General features: G+C 38.8%; 1 protein-coding gene and 1 pseudogene across 1 annotated transcript in view; both read right to left on the bottom strand.

Annotated features, from left to right (window-relative positions):
• The window catches only part of Ptcd2 (pentatricopeptide repeat domain 2), a 30,612-nt gene that overhangs the window by 2,425 nt on the left and 6,002 nt on the right, over positions 1-22,185 (bottom strand). The window contains exons 4-9 of the mRNA XM_042691055.1: positions 20,788-20,905; positions 15,852-15,930; positions 15,270-15,361; positions 10,612-10,725; positions 7,308-7,382; positions 195-308 (exon numbers count right to left, since the gene is read on the bottom strand). Coding sequence (XP_042546989.1) covers positions 195-308; positions 7,308-7,382; positions 10,612-10,725; positions 15,270-15,361; positions 15,852-15,930; positions 20,788-20,905 — 592 coding nt within the window. The remainder of the gene's footprint in view (positions 1-194; positions 309-7,307; positions 7,383-10,611; positions 10,726-15,269; positions 15,362-15,851; positions 15,931-20,787; positions 20,906-22,185) is intronic.
• On the bottom strand, positions 14,029-14,382 carry LOC122117284 (annotated as a pseudogene).

Genomic DNA, 22,185 nt, shown 5'->3' with positions numbered 1-22,185 from the left:
CCCCTCTACACGGTATTTTCACAACAATAAAAGAAAAGAAAAGAAAAAATGAAAAAAGAGGGCTGAGAATATGGCTCAAATGATAGAGTGCCTGCATAGCATGCACAAGGCCCTGAGTTCAAGCCCTGGAGGCCACAAAGAAAAGTCACTGGTGAACATTTTTTAAGAGATGTATGCAGCACATGCCTACTTACCACTTCCTCTGAGAACTTGTTTCTTTTCACAAACCTTGATAAATTTCCTTCTGCAGCACCCTGTAGCACCTCTATCAAGGCTTCTAACATATTTGATTGGATATGGATTACAATCTGAGTAAAAAGAAGAAATAAGCAAAAACAAGACTGAGCCAGCATTTCAATGACAGGAACCATATCTAGTTAGATAAGCCTGTAACAAGAGACATTCACTCTACCTTGATGCTATTTCCTAATTCATTAGCTTACAGTCCAAAATAGTGTTTTGAATGGGTGCCCACTAGCTAACACTTGCTTTCCCATGGCAAATCGAATTTCACAACTGCAAAACTTGCAGACAGGAAACAATGGAGAGAGCATGGGCTTTGGAATATAGGTTGAAATTTCAACACTGGCAATTACTGGCAATTACCAGCTAAAAGAATCAGGGCCAAGCACTTAATTTCAATTTTATTTCCTCATTGGTAAAATGGGAAAAGTATTGTCAAACCCCACATTTGAGTTACTGTGAACATTAAGTGAAAATCTAGCACACAGGAGGGATTCAGCAAAGATAAAAAGTTCCTCCTTTCTTCCTCTGTATTCAGGATCATGACAGTCAGTCTCCTAAAATTGGGTATGTGTAAATGATACATTTGAAGTTGTTAGCATGCTACCTAGGCAGAGTGGAGGCTGACAGGAGACTTACAGAGACCCTCCCATTTACACTTAGAATGCTACTAACTACTTTCCCTCAGACTGACACATTCAATGCAAGAAAAAACAGAGTACATCTCCCCTAGTTATCAATATTTACTGTACAATCTGAACCTCAGAAAAGAGGAAATGAGAGTAACTGAGAATTTGCCAATCAATGTTAACCAGTTTACAATTTGACTTACTATCTTTCAAATATATTAGCTTCCTCAAAACTTGATTGCTCTTTTTGCCAATTGTTATTCAATGAATAATCTTTCACAACAATTAGAAACATTACAAAAAACTTAGGTGCTGGTGGCTCATACTCATAATCGTATTCATGAGGCTGAGATCTGATGATCTCAGTTCTAAGCCAGCCAGGGAAGAAAAGTCTGTAAGATTCGTGGAGCTATGGTTCAAGTAGTAGTGCATCAACCTTGAACAAAAAGCCAAGTGAGAGTTTGAGGCCTTGAATTCAAGCCTCAGTACCAGTGCACACACACATACATACGCATAAAAAATTACAAAAACAAAACCTCATTTTTAACAAATACATAGGAACTAATCATGGGAAAATTCTATTTTTTGTTATATATATATTTTCAAAGAAGTCTGGTAATTTAAGACTTGATTTTCAGAAATAAAATTACTAAGTCAAAGGGATGAACATTTCAAGGCTTTTAGGCTTACGAAAGGTAGGTTTTCTGAAAGAAGCTTTCCTTTTTAATCATGAACTAGCTATTCTATGGCTGTTTATGTTTTAACAGTCTGTTGAGCAGACTTTTTTTTTTTTTTGTCATGGGCCTAGGCTCTGTCCCTGAGTTCTTCAGCTCAAGGCTAATGCTCTATTACTTGAGCCACAGTGCCACTTCTGGCCTTTTCTGCTTATGTGGTACTGAGGAAGTGAACTCGGGGCCTCATGCATGCAAGCAAGGCAAGCACTCTACCACTGAGCCACCTTCCCAGCCCTGAGCAGACTTCTTATAAAGAGAAAAGGCTGGTTTTTGCTCACAGTTCTGGAGGTTGGTTCAAGGTATGGAGCTGACATCAACTCAGCAAGGGTTAAGTAAGGTCCTCTTGTCTGGGTCATGCCACAGCACATAGCAATGGAAGGATCACACCATAAACAGGAAAGACACAGAGCACAACAAGGCCAGGTTCTTGTTTCTTAGTAGTGAACCAATCCTGTTTAAGGTTTCGAAGTGGATGACAGCATTGGAAGAGCTGAGGCCTAGTAAGACAACTACCTACTAGACAACTACTCTACTAGGACAAAGGGTTTACCTTTGGTCCTGAAGAACAGAATGAAATGATCTTGAGCAGTCTCAATACAAAGAATCTCATCTAAGGGCCCTGATCTAAAGCATAAGCACTCTGTTGGGACACAACATCCCAGGGTTCTCTGAAATTTCTCTGTATCTTTTCTTTCTTTTTAAGCAATACATTAAGGTTTAAACTCAGAGCCTTGTGCTTACTATGAGGAAGGATGCTGTCATACATCCATGGTTTTTGTTTTTGTTTTGGATAGGGTCTTCTGTTTATGCCCAAGATAAACAGCTGGTGATCTCCTTACCTAAGCTACTTGTGTAGGTGAGATAAAAAAAACACATACCACCATGCCCAGCTTGTTGGTTGAGACTGGGGAGAGGGGGTCATCATAACTTTTTTGCCCAGGATGACTCCAAACTGTAGTCCACCTGATCTCTGCTTTTAGAGTAGCAGAGATTACAGGTCTACCATGCCTGCTCTCAATCCCTCCATGTCCTGCCAGTCCAATCACTTGACTGCCTTTATTCCAGACCATCTTTTAAAGAATGTCTGTATAACCAACAGACATGCTTACTGCCTATTATAAGAGATATTTTCTTTTAACTCCCTAAGCTGACTGTTCTTCTCCTAAAACACACTTTCTTTGTGTACAAAAGGCAAACAGACCTGTTCATCTTCATATCTCGCCATGGGAACTGGGGCTCAGTGAACTGATGTAAAAACACCAACACTCTGGATACTGCTATTGCTGTGATGAACTGTCCTTTAGCTGTGTGTGTGCAGTACTTCACCAGCACTCATAAGACAGCACCCATAACTCATTAGCTTGCCAGTAGGGTGAAATCCCTAACCCTTCAGTTCTCAGTACTTTTATTAATAGAAATGAGTCCCAATTTAGTTGGCAGTAGTCTTCCTCTTCAGGACAAGGACAAACCTTCCTGGCTGAGCGTTGGGTCTCTAGTTCTTGGCATGAAGCCAACCCTTGACAACAATCAATGGAAATGGAAGGATGGGCCCCTAGCTATGCACAAGGACAGACCACTGGGGTCCTGTGCCTGAAATGACCTGTCCCCTTGAAGATTTCAGTGTTACTGTACTTCATTTGTTATCTCAGCTTCCCTTCCTGCCACAGCAACAATCTCTGATTCAGCAGCAGCTTCAAGAATAAGGTTTACAACTCTCAGCTACACTGAGGAGGAACAATCCCCAAGAGACTGTTCATTACTGACCAAAAGCCAAGGACAAGTTTAAATGATGGACTTGTCTCAAACTTCAGGATGCAGTTAAGAAAAACTAAAACAGGGTATAACATACTGCTTTAATATACATTCCTAGAGAAACCGGATTAGCAAGGAACAAAGGTTATTTTGGTAAACAAAACTATTTAAGGAATTTAATCTTTTTGTCCCTCTGATTTTGTGAGGTCTCAGATGATGATAGTTACACTATATCTTTGGCCTGCAAAGAAATAGAAGCCCTGAGAGGATGGAAATTCAATTTCTGGTTTCTTATATTTCCTCTAGAAGTTTGCTTCATTGAAGGAGAATACCATATGTGGTAAAGATCACTATTTTCTAGCCAATATCTACTCTCCACTTCTTCTCTGGTAACAGAACAAACTCTCCCAAAGCTGTTCATTTCTCAGGTTGCTTTGCACTCAGGGATGACCATGGGATTAGTATTAAGAACAAGTTGCTGGAAGAGATGTAGAAAAACATCTTTAAAAGGGACCAACTTTTGTTTTCAATCACTCCTATTTCTTGCTGGAAGGGGTGTAGTAGATGGAAGTCACCTGTTTACAATGGCAGAGTAGCATAGAGAGAGGCCAGGTTCCTGATGACTTCATAGAATGCCACACTATGCACCTGGTTTTTCTACATAAAAGAAAACCAAAACCTCTAATTTCTACAGACTGGGTTTTTTTGTTGTAAACATTTGTTTGTTTTAGTTTATGCTGCTCCCAACCAAATACAATTTCTCACTTAATATATATGGCTGAGGAGTAGCCAAAGAGATTCTATGATAAATGAGTCTGTCTCTTCGCTACTTGTGCAGCTTACAATTCCCAGCATAAGAATCAGCTAGAACTTTAAAGTGACCTTACTGAATAGAAAGGGTGCTATGACATTCACCAGTGTTAACAAATAAATGATAAAAGCAGTTAACAAATAAATGATAAAAGCAGCACTGATTTAAAAAGAAGAAAATCACGCTCAATTTCCTAGCAAAGTAATTTCAATTCCAAAACCAATCCCCATTTGATGATACACCAGATTTCTAGAGAATGGTTAGATTTCAAATAGAATCAGAAGGAAGTCATCCTGTGTTCAGACATATTCAGAAGTAGAAATTAATCTTTTGATGTTGAACAGCCCTGTGAAAGAGGTTATGGTTCTTTTTATATTGATGGGTTTAAATTCAGACTGACAGAGCAGAGTCAGTGTAGGTCTTGATGGAATCATCTGCTAGATTAATATAGTACATAGCAAATATTAGCTTGGAAAATAGGAAACCAGACCCTCTGGGTCAAATAGGCAGCAGGAACAATTTAGATAAGAGAAATTAAGGTGGGAGAAAATTAGGTTAATTTCTATTCCAAATGGTAGTGGGTAAAAGATTTTAGTGCAAGGCATTAATTTTTAAAGTAGATAAGGAAAACAAAAACTTAATTTATTTTTGCTAATATTTACTTAACAAGCTGTCTACTTTTCCTGTCACTTTATATGTTAGCTTAATGTTTCTCCATAGTTCTAATCACATGTAAGGGTTCCAAGTAGATGACAGCCTTGGAAAAGCCAAGGCCCACTAAGCCATGAAAAACAAACCAACAAAACAACAAAAAAATGGTTGCTGCTGGTTCACACTTGTAATCCTAACTACTCAGGAAGCTAAGACTTGGAGGATTGTTGTTGTTCAAAGTCAGCCTGGGTAGAAAAGTCTGTGAGACTCCACAGTGAAATGAAAGACTGGAGGTGTGGTTCAAGTGGTAGAGTGCCATCTGTGAGCAAAAAAGCTGGGAGCCCATGCTTCTGAGTTCAAGCCTGGTACTGATAACAAACAACAACAACAACAAAAGTCTCACAGGAGACCTAGCTCCTGAAAGCTACTAAATAACTGGCCACCATTTCTTTTGCATCATCCACGAAAATAATGAAATAGACTTACACTGCAATGTGAAGAATTGAGATTAGACATTTGCAAGAGTTTCCTGGAAAAGAAATTTCTTTTGTTGGGGCTGGGAAGGTGGCTCAGTGGTAGAGCGCTTGCCTTGCATGCCTGAGGCCCTGGGTTCGATTCCTCAGCCCCACATAAGCAAAAAGAAAAAAGCCGGAAGTGGCGCTGTGGCTCAAGTGGTAGAGCGCTAGCCTTGAGCTGAAGAGCTGAGGGACAGCGCCCAGGCCCAGCTGGCCCCACGACCGGACCCAAAAAAAAAAAAAAAAAGAAATTTCTTTTGTTTAGTTTGTTTTTTGAGATAGGGTATATAGCATAGGCTGTCCTGAGCACTGGTAGACTGGCAATAGAATAAGGACAATAACAAGTATCTATTGAGTGCTCACCAGGTGTCAGACACTAATGCACCAAGATATACTAGGTCATTAATCAAAATGACATTATAGTTGCTACCAGAGATATGATCCAAGTAGCATGTAGGATAGAGGCTGGGTAGAGAGGTTGGTGGGTCAGCCTCCATTAGTCTCCTTCTCTACCTCCACAGACTTCCTAGTCATAACCTCACACCTCAAACCTGTCTGACACCTACACATACTTATGTCTCCCACCTGATCCTAAGCTGCTGGAGTAGTTCTGTGCTGACTCTCCTCATGGGTGAACATACACTCAGCAGAACTCCACTAATGACTGTTCTGATGAACTGAGATCAAGTATTATACACACACGAAAAAGAAAGTAAACTAAATCCCCCAACAACAAATCCTCAAAGAAACTACCTGATAAATAAGTGGCTAAAGACTTAAAGAGAAATTTCTCTGAAGAGGAAATAAGAATAGTCAATAGACACATGAAGAAATGTTCAACTTCTCTAGCCATAAAAGAAATGCAAATCAAAACAACATTGAGATTCCACCTTACCCCAGTTAGAATGGCTCTAATTAAGACCTCTAATAACAACAGATTCTGGAGGGGAGTGGCCAAAAGGGAACCCTACTGCATTGTTGGTGGGAGTGTAAACTTGTTCAACCACTTTGGAAGGCAGTATGGAGGTTCCTCAAAAGACTCCAAATACAGCGCCCCTATGACCCAGCAATTCCACTTTGGGGCATTTACCCAAACAAACAAGGCTATACTAAAGCTACCAGCACAACTATGTTTATTGCAGCATTATTCACCATAGCTAAGATATGGAACCAACCCAGATACCCCTCAATAGATGAATGGATCACAAAAATGTGGTATATTTACACAACGGAATTCTATGCCTCCATCAGAAAGAATGACATCGCCCCATTTGTTAGGAAATGGAAAGACCTGGAAAAAATTATATTAAGTGAATCAGGCCCAAACACACATAGGTCCCATGGTTTCCCTTATTTGCAATAACTAGTATAAGACTAGGAAAAGCAGAAAAGGTCAAAAGCTATGTACATATGACCATATAAGATGATGTTAAGTGAAATGAACCCCAAGATAGGGACACCAGGGTTTTTACTTTCTTGCTATTGTTTTTAACATACTTAAAATGCACTATGTGATTTTTTTTTTTTTTTTCTTGTATGTTCTTCCCCCATGGTATAATCCCTATTTTCACTATGTTTGATTCCGGTGCCCTGCATCTTGTATATACATTTTTTTAATTTGGGGAGGGGAAGGGAAATAACAAAATGCTGAAATAAGGATACGGTTAACCCATTGTAACAATGAGATGTATAAAACACTATATTGAAAACGAACTTTACAACTTGGCGGAGGGGGGGGGCGGGGAGGGGTGAGAGAGAAGGTGGGGGGGTGGGATGGGAAGGGATGGTAGGGGAAAAACAAAGGAGGAGGTAACAATGCTCAATAAAAAATGTACTCATTACCTTACTCATGTAACTGTAACCCCTCTGTACAGTACTTTTACAATAAAAAACATATATATATATATATAAAGAAAGAAAGCAGACATTTCACCATACCTTAAGTCACTTAAACCATAAAGGAGTCACTTACATTTAAATTAATGCAGGTTATACTCTCTGCATTCATGATTTTGGAAAAAATGGATATAGCTTTTTCCACTTGGTTCTAGGAAGAAAAAAGGGTAACATTCCAAGTCATATGAACATCTCTATCATAAAACCATTTTTAAAGTAGGCAAAATATTCCCACCCTACTTTGGGGTTCCAGAGTTTTAAAATTAACAAAGTTCTAGTAATCAAAAATAAATGTCATAAAATGGTTCATCCAGTGGCATATTATTCTTTCTTAGTAAGTGTAGTTTCTAAAATGGAAGCATCAAGTTAGAATCTCCCTTCCTACTAAAACTAGCTTTTAAGAAAAACAGGAATGAGAAACAGGAATGCAAACCCCGTCTTTGACATAATTAGAACAGAGAAGCTTCAAATCATAGAAGAGGTGGGAATGCTGCCAGAGACTCTGGCAATGGAGCCTGGGAAAGTTCAAGAGAAGACAGTGAGAGGGGACAATGCTGTCTAGGAGCAGGTAGACGGGGGCACTGTGCAGAAGGGACAGCACTGAACCAAAGGTAGACAGAGGGGACCACACTATGAAGAGGACAGTGCAGTGCTGGAGAAGGTTCTGAGGGGACAGTGCTGCATGCATCAAAATGCTCCACAAAGTACAGCTGTTAAACAGGGTTCTCAGAGGGCACACCCTAAAGTACACAAACCAGGTCCTGCTTACAGTGCTGGGAGACTTCAGGATCAGGAAGGGGAAGTTTCTGGTGATAGCAGAGAAACTGGTCAATGGTTTTCATAGATCAGACTACTTCCCTTCAGCTGTACAGAGAAGAGGCAGTTCAATGAAACCCCTCTTATGCTTAGAGAGAAACAAACCTGTGCATAACTGTGGGCCAAACTACAATGTATATGGGGTTGTTATATAAACAAAAAATGCCTAATAGTCTAGAACAGGTCTTTGGTGTCTGTCTGTTGGTTTGTCTCTCTTTCTCTCCCTCATATGAATTTCCTATACTTGGTTATGAGAAATTTATATTTCTCGATAATGAATAATCAAATAAGAATAGTACATGAACTCCATAAGGATAATGCCTTATAAAAATGGAGGAAAGAAGTACAATAAAACAGAAATCAGAGAATAACTAGTAGATGAGAAAACTCCAATACAAAAAAAAAAGTCTTCATGGATACAAAAAATAGAAATGAGAAAAATAAACAAGATTTCATCCATTAGAAGCGGAAGAAAAGTCAGGGCAGCCACAGTAATATTCCAAAGTAGGAGAAAAAGAACCATTTTTGCAAAACCTCAAGGAAAGCAAGAATCATCTCAAAATATTAAGCTTGGTAAATTAGATAAAATACAGAAATGAAAGACAAAATAATATTAAATATCAAGAACACAGATTATTATCTGCTCTGAAGAATTTACCAGAAGCAAAAGTTCAATCAACACAGAGAAGACTGGAGAAAACAATACTAGATTAACTAATAGTAAACAATGAGCCTATATAACTACATGTAGAGAATTAGAATGAAAGTGAGGAATATGATCACAGAATAGTATATATGTTATGGATCTGGAAATGAAGAAATGACAGTACTATCAAAAGCAAGGGAAGATTAAAAAGTAAAGTATGTAAGCCAGTAAGGTGGCTCAAACCTGTAATCTTAGCTACTTGAGAGGAACAGATGGGGACAGGGGTACTGCAGTTTGAGGCCAGCCTGGGCAGAAATGGTTTGGTAAGATTCCACCTCAACCAATGGCTGGCATGGTAGTATACACGCCAGTATCAGAGCCACAGGAAAAAGGCAATGGTTAGGTGAGTGACACATGTCTATCACTGCTAGCAATACAGGGTAGCACAAGTAGGGGGATTGCAACCCAGGGTCTGTCATTAAGTAGCCACAAGAGAAAAAGTAAAACCCACAGAGGGAAAAAAAATGACATAAGAAATTTTAAGTGATAAAAAAGCATCAAATAAAATGATACCTAAGATTATACTTATATTATATTAGTATAAACAAGAAAAACCAGCACTATATTGCAAAGCAAACTGAAAATTTAGACAACGTACAAGGTATACCTAAAACAATTCAGAAAGACTACAAACAAAAGGGTAAGAAAAGGTATATATAGAGCAAATTCAAATCTGATCAACTCAAAACAGAAACAAAACCAAGGGTGGTAATACCAGTATTTAACAAGGGTGAATTCAGGGTAAAAACAGTAAACTCAACTAAGACTGCCCCTTATATAAATGTTATACTGATACTGTGGGTATAATATTGTTCTCAAAGATGAAACAATGTGTCTGTGCGCCAAACTGTGTTCTTACACTTCATAAAGGAAAAAGTACAAAAGTACACAAAAAGAAATGGGTTGCACATGACTTAGAAGAGATTTTAATTAATTCATCTTGTTCAGCTCCTGTCAGATTAATGAGGACAAAATAATTCTACTGGGCAGAAATTAATTTCAGGAAGTTAGAGAAATGAACATGGCTGGGTGGATGCATGCTAAGTGTAGCCTCTTAACATCTTTCTTCTTTGGTGACTTTTCCTACCAGTATATGATAATTTATCACCCTGATAAGAATAAGATTTCTAATTAGCCGTAAGAGCTCTATAGCCCTATTTGCCAGCTGGATAAATAACCTGGCTTGGTTAGAATGTTTCTGGTATGACATTTCCTTTCACTAAAGAGCAAACTTGCATTTCTTATGTTTTAGGCCTTTTAATAGGACATCTTAGAAGTAGGCTTCAAGGCAATCTAACAGAGGAGGTATTTGAGGATTTTAGCTCATTGTCCTCCCTTCACTGAGGTCTGATAGCATAGAGGTCTCCCTTCTTTGGGCCTCAGCTACCTCCAACTGAGTTTAGTGAGTGGGAGAACTAAGTGAATGCCAAAGCTTCAATCAAACCATACTTAGACCTTAACAGCTGGGTCTGACTCTGAAACCTCCTTGTAGCAATGGGCTGTCTGCATAAGTTTACAGTCATATCAGCTTTGGAGAACAAAAAGACAAACTTCTCTGAGAATATTACACAGTAACTACTTGCAAAATCACTTTCAGAGTGCAGCTTTTCTCCTTGACTCTTCACATGATCTTGGTCAACTCATTCTAAATAGAAATGTATGTTGGGTTCTCAAATATACGTAAAATTCTTTTTGGGCATAGGTGGAAGTGTAGGTTGCCATAGCAACCTCTGGCTCTCTTTGAGGGACGTTTCTTTTCAATACAATGAGAAGGAAAAAAAGTAAATTAAAAAGCAAGAATAAATGAAAGTGAAGCATGTCTACTCCCAATTCACTTACATGTTCCCCAAAACCTTACCTGTTTCAGTGCTAGTGCCACAATGAAGCACATTGCTCTCCTGGTGAGAACCTCTCCTTTCATTAAGGCTTCTTCTCTTAATGTATTGCAGATTTTAAAAGATTCTGGGCTATTCTGCGAGGAAACAGTAAATGTCATGAGCCTTCAAGTTTAATAACATTATTAACAGTATTTCAGGTTTCCCAGTGTAAAAATTTCCTTAAACCATTTAAAAGAAGCAAGCTCCATACAGAGTCTATTTGCAAATATACCAAGTTATCTATGTATTTTTCGTTCTTTCTTTTTTTTAACCTTTTTTTTTTTTTCAGGTCTGAGACCAGGACTTGAACCCAGTACCTGACACTTTTGCTCACTGGGTAGTGCTCTATAACTGAGCCACACTTCCAACCTCTAAATCTTTATTTTTTAAAATATTTCTGTCGGGGCTGGGAAGGTGGCTCAGTGGCAGAGTGCTTGCCTCACATGCATGAGGCCCTGGGTTCGATTCCTCAGCACCACATAAGCAGAAAAAGCCAGAAGTGGTGCTATGGCTCCAGTGGTATAGCACTAGCCTTGAGCTGAAGAGCTGAGGGACAGCGCCCAGGCCCAGAATTCAGGCCCCATGACTGGCAAAAAAAAAAAAAAAAATATTTTTGTCATGGAACAGTTTCACTAAGCAAACATTAATGTCGGTGTGTCTAGCAGGCTATTTTCTAAACACAGTCCTCATAATGTATAAGTATAGTTGTTATACTATATATATATGTATATATGTATATATGTGTATATATATATATATATATATATATGCAGTATATTATTCTAAATAATACAGTAATGCTTAATAACACCAGGAATTTTTTCTTACAATGAATCTCCATTCTGAGACTATCTAGATAAATCTAGTATTTGGAAACACGAGTGCAAATTTGAGCATAAATTATTTGAGAATGTCATGAAAACAAAAGCCTTAAAAAAAAAGCTCCACGCAAATCTGAGCAAAACACACACACACAAAGCAGCAAGACATCAATGGTAACAAGACATCAACTGTAGCTGAATAAGGCTCATCACACGGTTCACTGAATCAGATAAGAGGCTGTTTCTGGAGATGACTTGGAATCTGTAGGGGCTGACCCAGCTCCATTTTCTGACCAGTCTTGGGCATGACCCAGGAGAAAAGTAGTCGAATTAAATTCTCCTCCCTTCAACTCACACTTGGGGAGGCATCCCTAAGTAGGCCAGAAAAGCAGGACCCATGGTGCTGAATAACTGACATTCTGCTGTTGTGCATTTTCTTGGTGTTCTATTTACAAAATCAGAATGATGTATGATTGGAAAGGATTTTTTAATCCAGGATGAGCAAATCATAGCCCTGTGGCCAAATCTAGCCATCAGCTAAGACACGGTTTTGAATTCTTTTTTTTTTTTTTTTTTGGTCCAGTCGTGGGGCCTGAACTCTGGGCCTGGGCGCTGTCCCTCAGCTCTTCAGCTCAAGGCTAGCGTTCTACCACTTGAGCCACAGCGCTACTTCCGTTTTTTTTCTTTTTGCTTATGTGGTGCTGAGGAATCGAACCCAGGGCCTCAGGCAAGCCTTGGGGGGGGGGAGGGGGCTGTGAACTCAGAACCTTGTGCTTGCTAAGGCAGGCAGTCTTATTGCTGAGCCACAGCTCTAGCCTCATTTTTCTCTGGTTGCTTTGGGGGTAAGGTCTCTCTCCTGGCCTGGATGCACACATGGGTGTGATCTGCCTAAATTTAGACTTTCTTTTGTAGTGAGGATAACAGGAGCATGGTACCAGGTCCAGCTCTTCATTATGAAAGGGTCTTGAGAACTTTATTGCCTGAGCTGACCTTCAAAAGTAATTCTCTCTAGGATAGAGGGAGGGAAGGGGTGATACTGTAAAAAAAAAAAACAAAAAAATGTACTCTTCACCTCTGTACATCATCTTTATAATAAAAAAAACAACAACACATTTTTTCTTTTTCTTTCTTTCTTTTTTTTCCCCAGGGCTGAGGACCGAACCCAGGGCCTTGTGCGCGCCAAGCGGGCGCCCTTCCACTGGGCTAAACCCCCAGCCCCCATTTTTTCTTTTTTTAAAAAGCAATTCTCTCTATTTCAGTCTCCCGAGTAGCTAGGATAGTAGGTATAAGCCACTAGCACCAGCATTTTTTTTAAAGGCTACTAAAACAAAACCATATGTGACAGAAATCATGTATGGAAGAAACTGTGTGGTCTGAAGCCTAAATATTTTTTTTGTTTTTGTTTTGGCCGGTCGTGGGGCTTGAACCATCTGGGCTTGAGTGCTGTCCCTGCGCTCTTCAGTTCAAGGCGAGCACTCTACCTCTTGAGCCATAGCACCACCTCTGGTTTTCTAGTGGTTTTTATTGGAGATCAGAGTCTCATGGACTTTTTCTGCCTGGGCTGGCTCTGAACGGTGATCCTCATATTTCAGCCTTCTGAGTAGCTAGGATTACAGGTGTGAGCCACTGGTGCCCGGCTGGAAGCCAAAAATATTTATTATGTTCTCTTACATTAGGGGAAAGAAAAAAATCTAACTATCTCCAAATCAGTTTACAAATAAGACAAGGGTAGGCTAGGCCTGGTGGTATAGGCTTGCAATTCCAGTACATGGGAGACTGAGACAGAAGCATCTCAAAATCAAGGCCAGCCTGGACTATAATGCAACTCTCTATCTCAAAAATAAATAAGAAAAAAGAGAAGGAAAAGATGAAAGAAAAGGAGAAAGCCAGATGAACTGATGTGAGGTAAGTAGTTGTTCAAAGCTAGTTATTACAAAAGTAGAGATTAAAGTTTCTCAGTTTCCAGTCTGGTTTCTGTTGGACTGTATGCACTCCTTAGGGGAAGTAGTTTTGTTTCTGTTTTTTGTATACAATTTTACATGAACAACTTCATTAACTTTTAATGAAAATTAGAACTTTTTTGGGTTCTTCTGACAAGTTTTTTTTTTAATCTTAAAACGCTTTTTCTTCAGCAAAGCCATCTTTGGAGTTAAGTATGACTTTTATCACATCTGCCAGCTTCATTCTATATATTCTGATATATTCTTTCGGTTCAAACCCACAGTCTTTAAAAGTAGTTTCAAGTCAAGGAAAGTTCATTTTCTTGCAGTTCGGTTCTATGAAAAACTTGTATCTACCACTGGAAGTCATGGTCCAGGAGTGAAGCTATCACATGCTAGAACTTCAGGAGCAATTGGAAAGTCTTTGTGAACACTCTCATCGGTTGGTATTACCTGAAAATGCAGTCCTGAAAAATGTGGCCTCTCTACACATATATGTCTTTTTTTAAATGAGAAAGCAATTTTTTTAAAAAAGAGGGTGCTGAGGTTTGATCACCAAAAATCAGCACAATGAAAACAACTATAATGAATAGTACTAGAATTCAAATTAACAGATGTTTTAAAGATGTGACAGTATTCAGTTCCATTTTGAATACCACATTACAAAAGAATTGCTTTTAAACATAAAAAAAGGATTAAGGGAAAATAACAAGACTAAACTGTTGAATGACTCTGTTTGTTCCTGATAAACTTCAACCACATCTTCTTTCTCCATTCCCAGTTCTTTTGGAGTATAATTATTAGAAATTCTCTGGCCTTCAAAGAGAACCCTGTCTTTGACACTAAGATTCTTTGACTTTCTTAAGATGTCTTGTCATTTTCACTTTGAAGTGAATCTCATTGCAATCGTGGTCAATGACTTTGAATTTAATGTATTCTTCTTCTGTCTGTCCCCAATACTCAGTTGAAGGTTTGCCTCCTGGTCAGACATGGTGGCAGTGATGTAACCTGGGGGTCTCCCTACAACAGTGGCCTCAAGCAGGCAGAACCTTTACAAATTCTTTTAGAGGAGTTCTTCAATGACCCCTGCTCTATTCTCTTGTTTGAGGTTCTTTATTTTCAGTTTAAAAAAAAGTTTCATTATCCAGGTATACAAAGTCTAAATGGCATGAATAAATACTGAACTTAGGTCATTTTATTTTTTTCAGTTATCGTTTATTCATTTGGTGAGTACTAAAGAAATAGTTTCTATGTGCTAGATGTAATCCTGGTAATGACATAAGCATTTTTAAGTCCTGGATTTTAGCCTCAAAGGGTTCATTTTAATGTCATGCACCATTATTAAAGGCTTGTTGGATACCAACAGACTCATGCTCTGAAGAGGTAGATGGAATCTCCATCTACTGAGCACAGTATCAGGCAGAGTCAGAAATACAATAAGTGACACAAACAGGGGAAAAGGATAGTGGAGGAGATGATGCTGCCCTTAGCTACAGTGATCATGAAAAACTTCACAGATGAAGCTAAAGTAATCTAAACTTGGCCCCAGAAGCTTCTAAAATTTCTCGAGGTGAGAACAGGAAAAGACAAATCTAGTAGTCTAGCATATAAGACTACTCTGGAGTAGTGCTGAAACATCACAACTGTCTCTTGCTACTATTTACATGATTATCAGAGAAGGGTCAAGATGATCATTAGTTCCTCCATGATAAAACTGTCTGACAAGACTTGAGCTTTCTAAAACCAAATACATTTAAAATGGAAATATTTGTAACATATAGAAAGCGAACTTGGGCAAAATTGGGCAGAGAGATAAAAACAAATCCTCTGTTAGACATTATATATAAGGCCCTGAAGGTTAAGGAGAAACAATCTTACCAGTTTGTAGCAAATTGCAAATGCAAGCACATAGGTATCTTTGATGAACTTCACATCTTGATTTTTCATCTCTAGCAATACTTCCAGTGCACCTGTGAACAGAGACCACAGTGGTGTTAAAACACAGGCATAGCTAGCTTCCACAGTTCTACTCTTGCCAGTACCAGCACTGAAAAGTATATTTTAGCATGCTAAAAGCTATTTCTCCAAGTCATAGTGACACTTCAGGTTTTCTGGTGGTTAACTGTAGATAAAAGTCTCACAGACTTTCCTGCCCAGGCTGGCTTCAAACCTCGATCCTCAGATCTCAGCTTCCTGAGTAGCTAGGATTCTAAGTGTGAGCCACCTGCACCTTGCAGACCTAATGTTTTAAATACAAAATTTTAGCAAAAGCAAAATCTGAAGCTGTTTAGTTTAAGGTGTGACATAAAATGTAACATTTTCAAATTTAATGAATAAAGTTTCCATAATTTTACCTCTCATAAAGAATACAAGGATCATTTCTGTCTGGGCCATTTTTTCCAATTCCTATTTCAGCAAAGACAGCAGAATTTTCCAGCAACCAAAGATTGTAGTACTTACTTTCATATTTGCCTTTGGTAAATAACATATCCATCAAAATATTGAAAGATGTGGAATCTGAGAAGAAACCCTGCAAATGCTAATGAAAAAAAAAAACAGGTTGAGACCCATTGTAACAATGAGATGTACAAGACACTATGTTGAAAATGAACTTTACAACTTTGTGTCGGGGAGGAGGTGGGGAGGTGGGAAGGAAAGGGATGGTAGGGGAAAAACAAAGGAGGGGCTAACAATGCTTGATAGGAAATGGACTCATTACCTTGCTCATGTAACTGTAACCCCTCTGTACAGTATCTTTACAATAAAAAATATATTTTAAAAAATACAGGTTGATTAAAATTTGAAACTGTTAAGGGTTATATATAAATATCTTGTACCTTTTCTATACAGCTCTTATTTTGTTGAATACTTTTTAATTTAGCTCCTGAATTCTCTATAATCTGATCTACCAAGGATTTATTTCTGAACAAGTTCAACTGCTGTCTACTGTCTTGGCTGTCATGCTTTGGGAATGATGTACTGAAAAAGAGGCAAGAGATCTCTTTGTTTTATAAATACAGGGAAGAGCCCTTAAATGTGGCTCTATTATGCTCAAAATAAGCATCTGAGTCAATTAACAAGTAACCCTGAAAGTGGCCCGGAAGCCTGGGAACCAACTATACTATGAAATGGAAACTATAAATACATTTGAGAACTAGGCTGAGGGATTCCTCCTTTCACAAACAGGTAATACAGAACTGGTTACAAACTTTTGAAAATAATGTGCAATGGTTCTCAATGCTACTCAGCTTTTTTTTTTGTTATTTCTATTTTGTTATTCTATCAAGAGCCTGTGTACTGTTCTTTTGTGCTTAAGGCCTGTGCTCTATCACCTGAGCTATAGTTCTACTTCTAGCTTTTAGATGGTAAGTGATCTGTTGTTTTTTTTTCTATTGTGATCCTCAGATCTCATCCTCTTGATTAGCCAGAATTACATGTGTGAGCCACATCATCTGAGTTTTAAACTGAGGTCCTTGTAAATTGCTAGGCTGGCACTCTACCACTTGTGCTATATCCCCAGCCCTTTTTGATTTAGTTATTTTTGAAATACAGCCTCACTTTCATCCCTGGGCTGTCCTGGACCATGATCTTCCTATTCATATTTCCTATCAGAGGTGACAGTGCAATACTATGTCTCTAGCTATTGGCTGAGATGGAACTTTGCAACATTTTTACCCTGACTTGTCTTGACTGCCATCTTATGGATCTTAATTTCTACTTTACAAGTGGCTAGGATTACAAGTATGAACTACTGTAGCCAACACCTGATACTCAAGATTTCTTTCAACTGTTATTTATTTTTAATGACAATAAAGACTGCATCTATTTATTACATACATATAGTTTTGGATAGACATTATGGAATAGTTAAGTCAAGTTTACGTGTATTACTTTATATTCTTCTACTTCCTTGTGGTAAAACACTTAAAATCTACTCTCATCACAATTTTTAAATATTTAATTACTTAATGTATTTGTTTATTGGGCTAGTACTGGGATTTAAACTCAGGGCCTGGACACTGTCCTTAGCATTTTCCCTCAAGGTTGGCACTCTATCACTTAAATCACAACTCCATTTTCAGCATTATGCTGGTTAACTGGAGATAATGAGTCTTAAAGAATTTCCTGCCAAGGCTGGCTTCGAATGCAATCATCAGATCTCAGACATTTTCTTTGTCAGTCATGGGGCTTGAACTCTGGGCCTGGGTGCCTCAGCTCTTCAGCTCAAGGCTAGTGCGCTAACACTTGAGCCACAGTGCCACTTCTGGCTTTCTGGTGGCTAATTGGAGATAAAGTCTCACAGATTTTCCTGTCTCGGCTGGCTTTGAACCATGATCTCAGCCTCCTGAGTAGCTAGGATTACAGGTGTGAGCCACTGGCACCTGGCTCTCAGTCATTTTTTAAAAGATATATAACTTATTAACTGTTAATTTCTTCTAGATCAAATTGTGTAGTCTTGGACCAATATCTTCTTCAGCCATCCTTCTAGCACTGTGAGTGCTATAATAATATGATACATAATATTCAAAGATGTCATTCAAAGGACTCAAGTTTAAAAGGCTCAAATTTCTTCTTTTGTGAGAATCTATTCTAGATGAAAATGAAGAAATGAGAAGACAAACACTCTTCTTTAACCTCTAGTTGGATTTATAATCTAGGAGAGCTAAAATTGTGGTGGGAGAGACAACAAACAGGCAAATAAGCAAGTTGAAAAAAAAAGCTATGCAATTTGAAGTACCAGTAGGGCTATGACAAACAGAAAAACAGGATAAAGAGAGAGAAGAGAGTGGGGATATAGTAAGACTTCAGATGAATGTCATTGGTGGAGCAGGAATAGTCTTAAGTCACTCATTTTTGATTCAGTTCATTATATTCCTCTAGAAAGTTTACTTAGACATGAACTTCTCATACCCAAGTAGTTTAAAAAGACTTTACTTATATTTATTTAAATTTGTTTTTATTGTTATACTCATGACGTCTGCTTATTAAAATGAAACTTTTCTTTCTCTTTAATTACAACATTAAAGCAAGTTTATTAAAAATAGTTAAACACTAGTGGCTCACACCTGCAATCCTACTATTCAGAAGGCTGAGACCTGAAAACTGAGGTTCAAAGTCATCCCAGGAAGACAAATCTAAGAAACTCTGATCTCTGATTAACTAGCAAAAGCTAGAAATGGAGGTATAACTCGAGTGGTAGAGTACCAGCCTTGAGTGAAAAAGCAAAGCCAACGCTGGGCCCTGAGTTCAAGCCCCAGTATCAGCACAAAAACAACATCAAACAACACAAATGAAGTAAAAAGTGAGTTTTGAGAAATTCGAAACAGTTTATTCTCCAGACTTTTCATAGACAGTATAGTGCATTATTTCTTGCTTAAGAAAAGAAGATCAATTATTAGTACTAGTCTGAAACTACCTTTAATATATACTCACTAATATACCTTGGTCATCTAGGGTGTCTTAAAGAAGGACATGTAATCTAAGCACTCTTGATACTGAGGCAAGAGAATCTGAAGTACAAGACCACAATGGGCCACATATCAAGGTACTGTATTTTTTTTTTTATTTTTTTTATTTTTTTTATTTTTTTTTTTTTTTATTGTAAAGCTACTATACAGAGGGTCACAGTTACATGAGTGAGGTTATGAGTACACTTCCTCTTGAACATTGTTACCCCCTCCATTGTTTTCCCCCTACCATCCCCTCCCTCCCTCCCTTCCCCGAGGTTCTTTTTTTTTTTTTTTTTTGATTGTGATTAAATGATTACATAATTTCAAAGTCACAAGTTCATTCTAACTTCCCTGGAGCAAATTGTCTACCACAGTCTGTAATATATAACAGTGTTCACATGTTATATACCATATTTGTGATCAGCAGCATGAGGATATTTAGTAGTGGTTCAACCAGATGAGCGGGAGTTCTTTGTTTCTTAAGTCCTGTTAGTTTTGTCGTATCACTAACCTTTTGGATTTAGCATCCACTTATGAGGGAGACCATGTACCGTTTGTCTCTTCGTTCTTGGCTTACCTCGCTCAACATGATTCCTTCTAGCTCCATCCATTTCCCTGCAAATGCCATTATTTTGTCATTTCTAATGGCTGCATAATATTCCATTGTGTATAGATACCACAATTTTTGGATCCATTCATCTGTGGTGGGGCACCTAGGTTGTTTCCATATCCTAGCTATTGCGAACAGTGCTGCAATAAACATGGAGGTGCACGTGTCCTTGTATATTGGTTCCTGTTGTTCAGGGTAGATGCCTAGAAGTGGTATGACTGGGTCGTAAGGGAGGTCAATCTTTAGCTTTCTAAGGACCCTCCAGACTGCTTTCCAAAGTGGTTGTATAAGTGTACATTCCCACAAGGTACTGTATTTTAAACAACCAAATAAAAATTTGGTTGTTTAAATGAAAAGAGAAGAAAAAATTAAATCGTTATGGCGGGGTTCCTAAATGCACTAACATGTACATGGTGTCTAGCACCTATCTCAAAATTTAACAAGTGTTTCTGACTGTGGATGAATGTATAATACCCTTGAGGTCCCAGTGGCCTCTTCTGTAGAAGGGAAATAGCAACTATTACCTACCTCCTCAGAGCCACTGTGGGAAACAATGAAGTATGCCAAGGGCTTAAGCAAAATGCTGACTACATAGTAGATATTCAATAAATAATTACAAAAGCAATTTTTTTTTTTTTTTGTCGGTCGTGGGGCTTGAACTCTGGGCCTGGGCGCTGTCCCTCAGCTCTTCAGCTCAAGGCGAGTGCTCTACCACTTGAGCTACAGCGCCACTTCCGGTTTTCTGGTGGTTTATTGGAGATAGGAGTCTCACGGTCTCTCCTGCCCGGGCTGGCTTTGAACCGCGATCCTCAGATCTCAGCCTCCTGAGTAGCTAGGATTACAGGCGTGAGCCACCAATGCCCGGCTACAAAAGCAATTTTTTAAAAAATCAAATGAAACAACATTTTGGAAAATGGGCAAGTAGTTTACAAATGTAGTCTTTGATCAAAAATAAATATTCAACAACAAGAGAGCACAGATGCAGGACAGAACAGCAGTCATAAAATGACAGCCTATGTTAAAGCATATTCCTTTGAAAACTCCTGAGAGGATGCACGCCCAGGTCAATACATCCACAGTGGGCAGACATCATGACATCAATACATATACCTGTAGGCACCTACTTCTTTGACCTGAGACCTACAAGTTCATCATATAAACCAGCTTGAAGCAACCCTCTAAAAATACAGTGATTATCTGATTTATTCAGCTCAGGGGCCTTTCTCTGACTACTCAATCCAAGTATAATGTGTACTGAAAAGATGTCTTTTGTGATATACCAAAAGCACCCTTGAGGAAATCACACAGGCAGGAGAGGGAATCAGGGAACAATAACCTGATCTTTGACGAGCTCCAATGCAGATTCCTCAAGATTCAACTCGTAACACAGCCTCATAAAAAGTGGTCCAAATTTATATTCCCCCATAGTGATATTTCTGTTTTCTGCATGGTACCTGGCAATCAAAGTGATTTAATGAGCCCAAAGGTGTGGCACGGCAGAAGGGAAACACAGACCATACTGTGCACTCTGCTTGGTGATGGAGACAGAATAAAGAATGACTCTACCTGTAAGGGAAGAAGCAGAAGTCAATACAGCAGGCATTTAAACAAAGTTTTTTTTCTTTTTTTTGTTGGATGTGGGGCCTGAACACTGGGCCTGGGCGGTGTCCTTCAGCTCTTCAGCTCAAGGCAAGTGCTTTACCATTTGAGCCACAGTGCCACTTCTGGCCTTTTCTGTTTATGTGGTATTGATGAATCAAACCCAGGGCCTCGTGCATGCGAGGCCAGCACTCTACTACGGAGCCACCTTCCCAGCCCTAAACAAACATTTCTTAGAGGCCAACACAGTCTGTGAAATAAAATAAAAATGTACATTGTAATCATCTTCTGTATTAAGCAACAACTGGCTGGGACTGAGTACAGAAATAAGCTAGGGAATAGTGGTCTCCTTAGAACAGCCCCACAGGAGAATAAAAGGAAGGAGCTGGGTGATGCTCTGTACTCCCAGGAACTGGGTTCATGCCCACACAAGAAAACAAATAACAAGCTGGGCGCCGGTGGCTCACACCTGTAATCCTAGCTACTGAAGAGGCTGAGATCTGAGGATCACAGTTCATAGCCAGCCTGGGCAGGAAAGTCCGTGAAACTCTTATCTCCAATAAACCACTAGAAAACTGGAAGTGGCGCTATGGATCAAGCGGTAGAGCGCTTGTCTTGAGCTGAAGAGCTGAGGGACAGCGCCCAAGCCCAGAGTTCAAGTCCCACAACTGACAAAAAAAAAACAAACCCAAAAATAAACCAAATAACATATTTTTAATATATAGCAATCTTTGCTTTTCTAAGCTCAAAAGGCATGTGTGAGCTACAGTCACCTAGCAAAACAAATTAAATACACTTTTGAAAAATATTTTTTTTTTTTACTGCTGGCACCAGGGCTCGAACTAAAGGTCTTGCATTTTCATTTGGCTTTTTCTACTCAAGGATAGCCCTACAATTGAGCCATACCTCCAGTCCAGTTGTTAGCTTTGGGCAACTTAAAGAAAAGTGAGGAATATTATCTGGAGGGTCTCAAATAATTTGTCATTGTCAAGTGAAACAAAAGTTTTGCTTTTTGATAGCTTGACTATAAAACGGTATCATCCTTTTGTAAAAATAATCTGAGACTTTACATTTACAAGCCTTAAAAAGTTTGCGTCCTATTATAGTTTGGATCTGGCTTGTTTACTAACAGCTA

The sequence above is a fragment of the Dipodomys spectabilis genome, unplaced genomic scaffold (genome assembly GCF_019054845.1).
Source record: "Dipodomys spectabilis isolate Male_0828 unplaced genomic scaffold, ASM1905484v1 ptg000140l, whole genome shotgun sequence".
Lineage (NCBI taxonomy): Eukaryota > Metazoa > Chordata > Mammalia > Rodentia > Heteromyidae > Dipodomys > Dipodomys spectabilis.
Note: the sequence above shows the minus strand (reverse complement) of the source record. Positions and strands in the feature narration are given on the sequence as shown.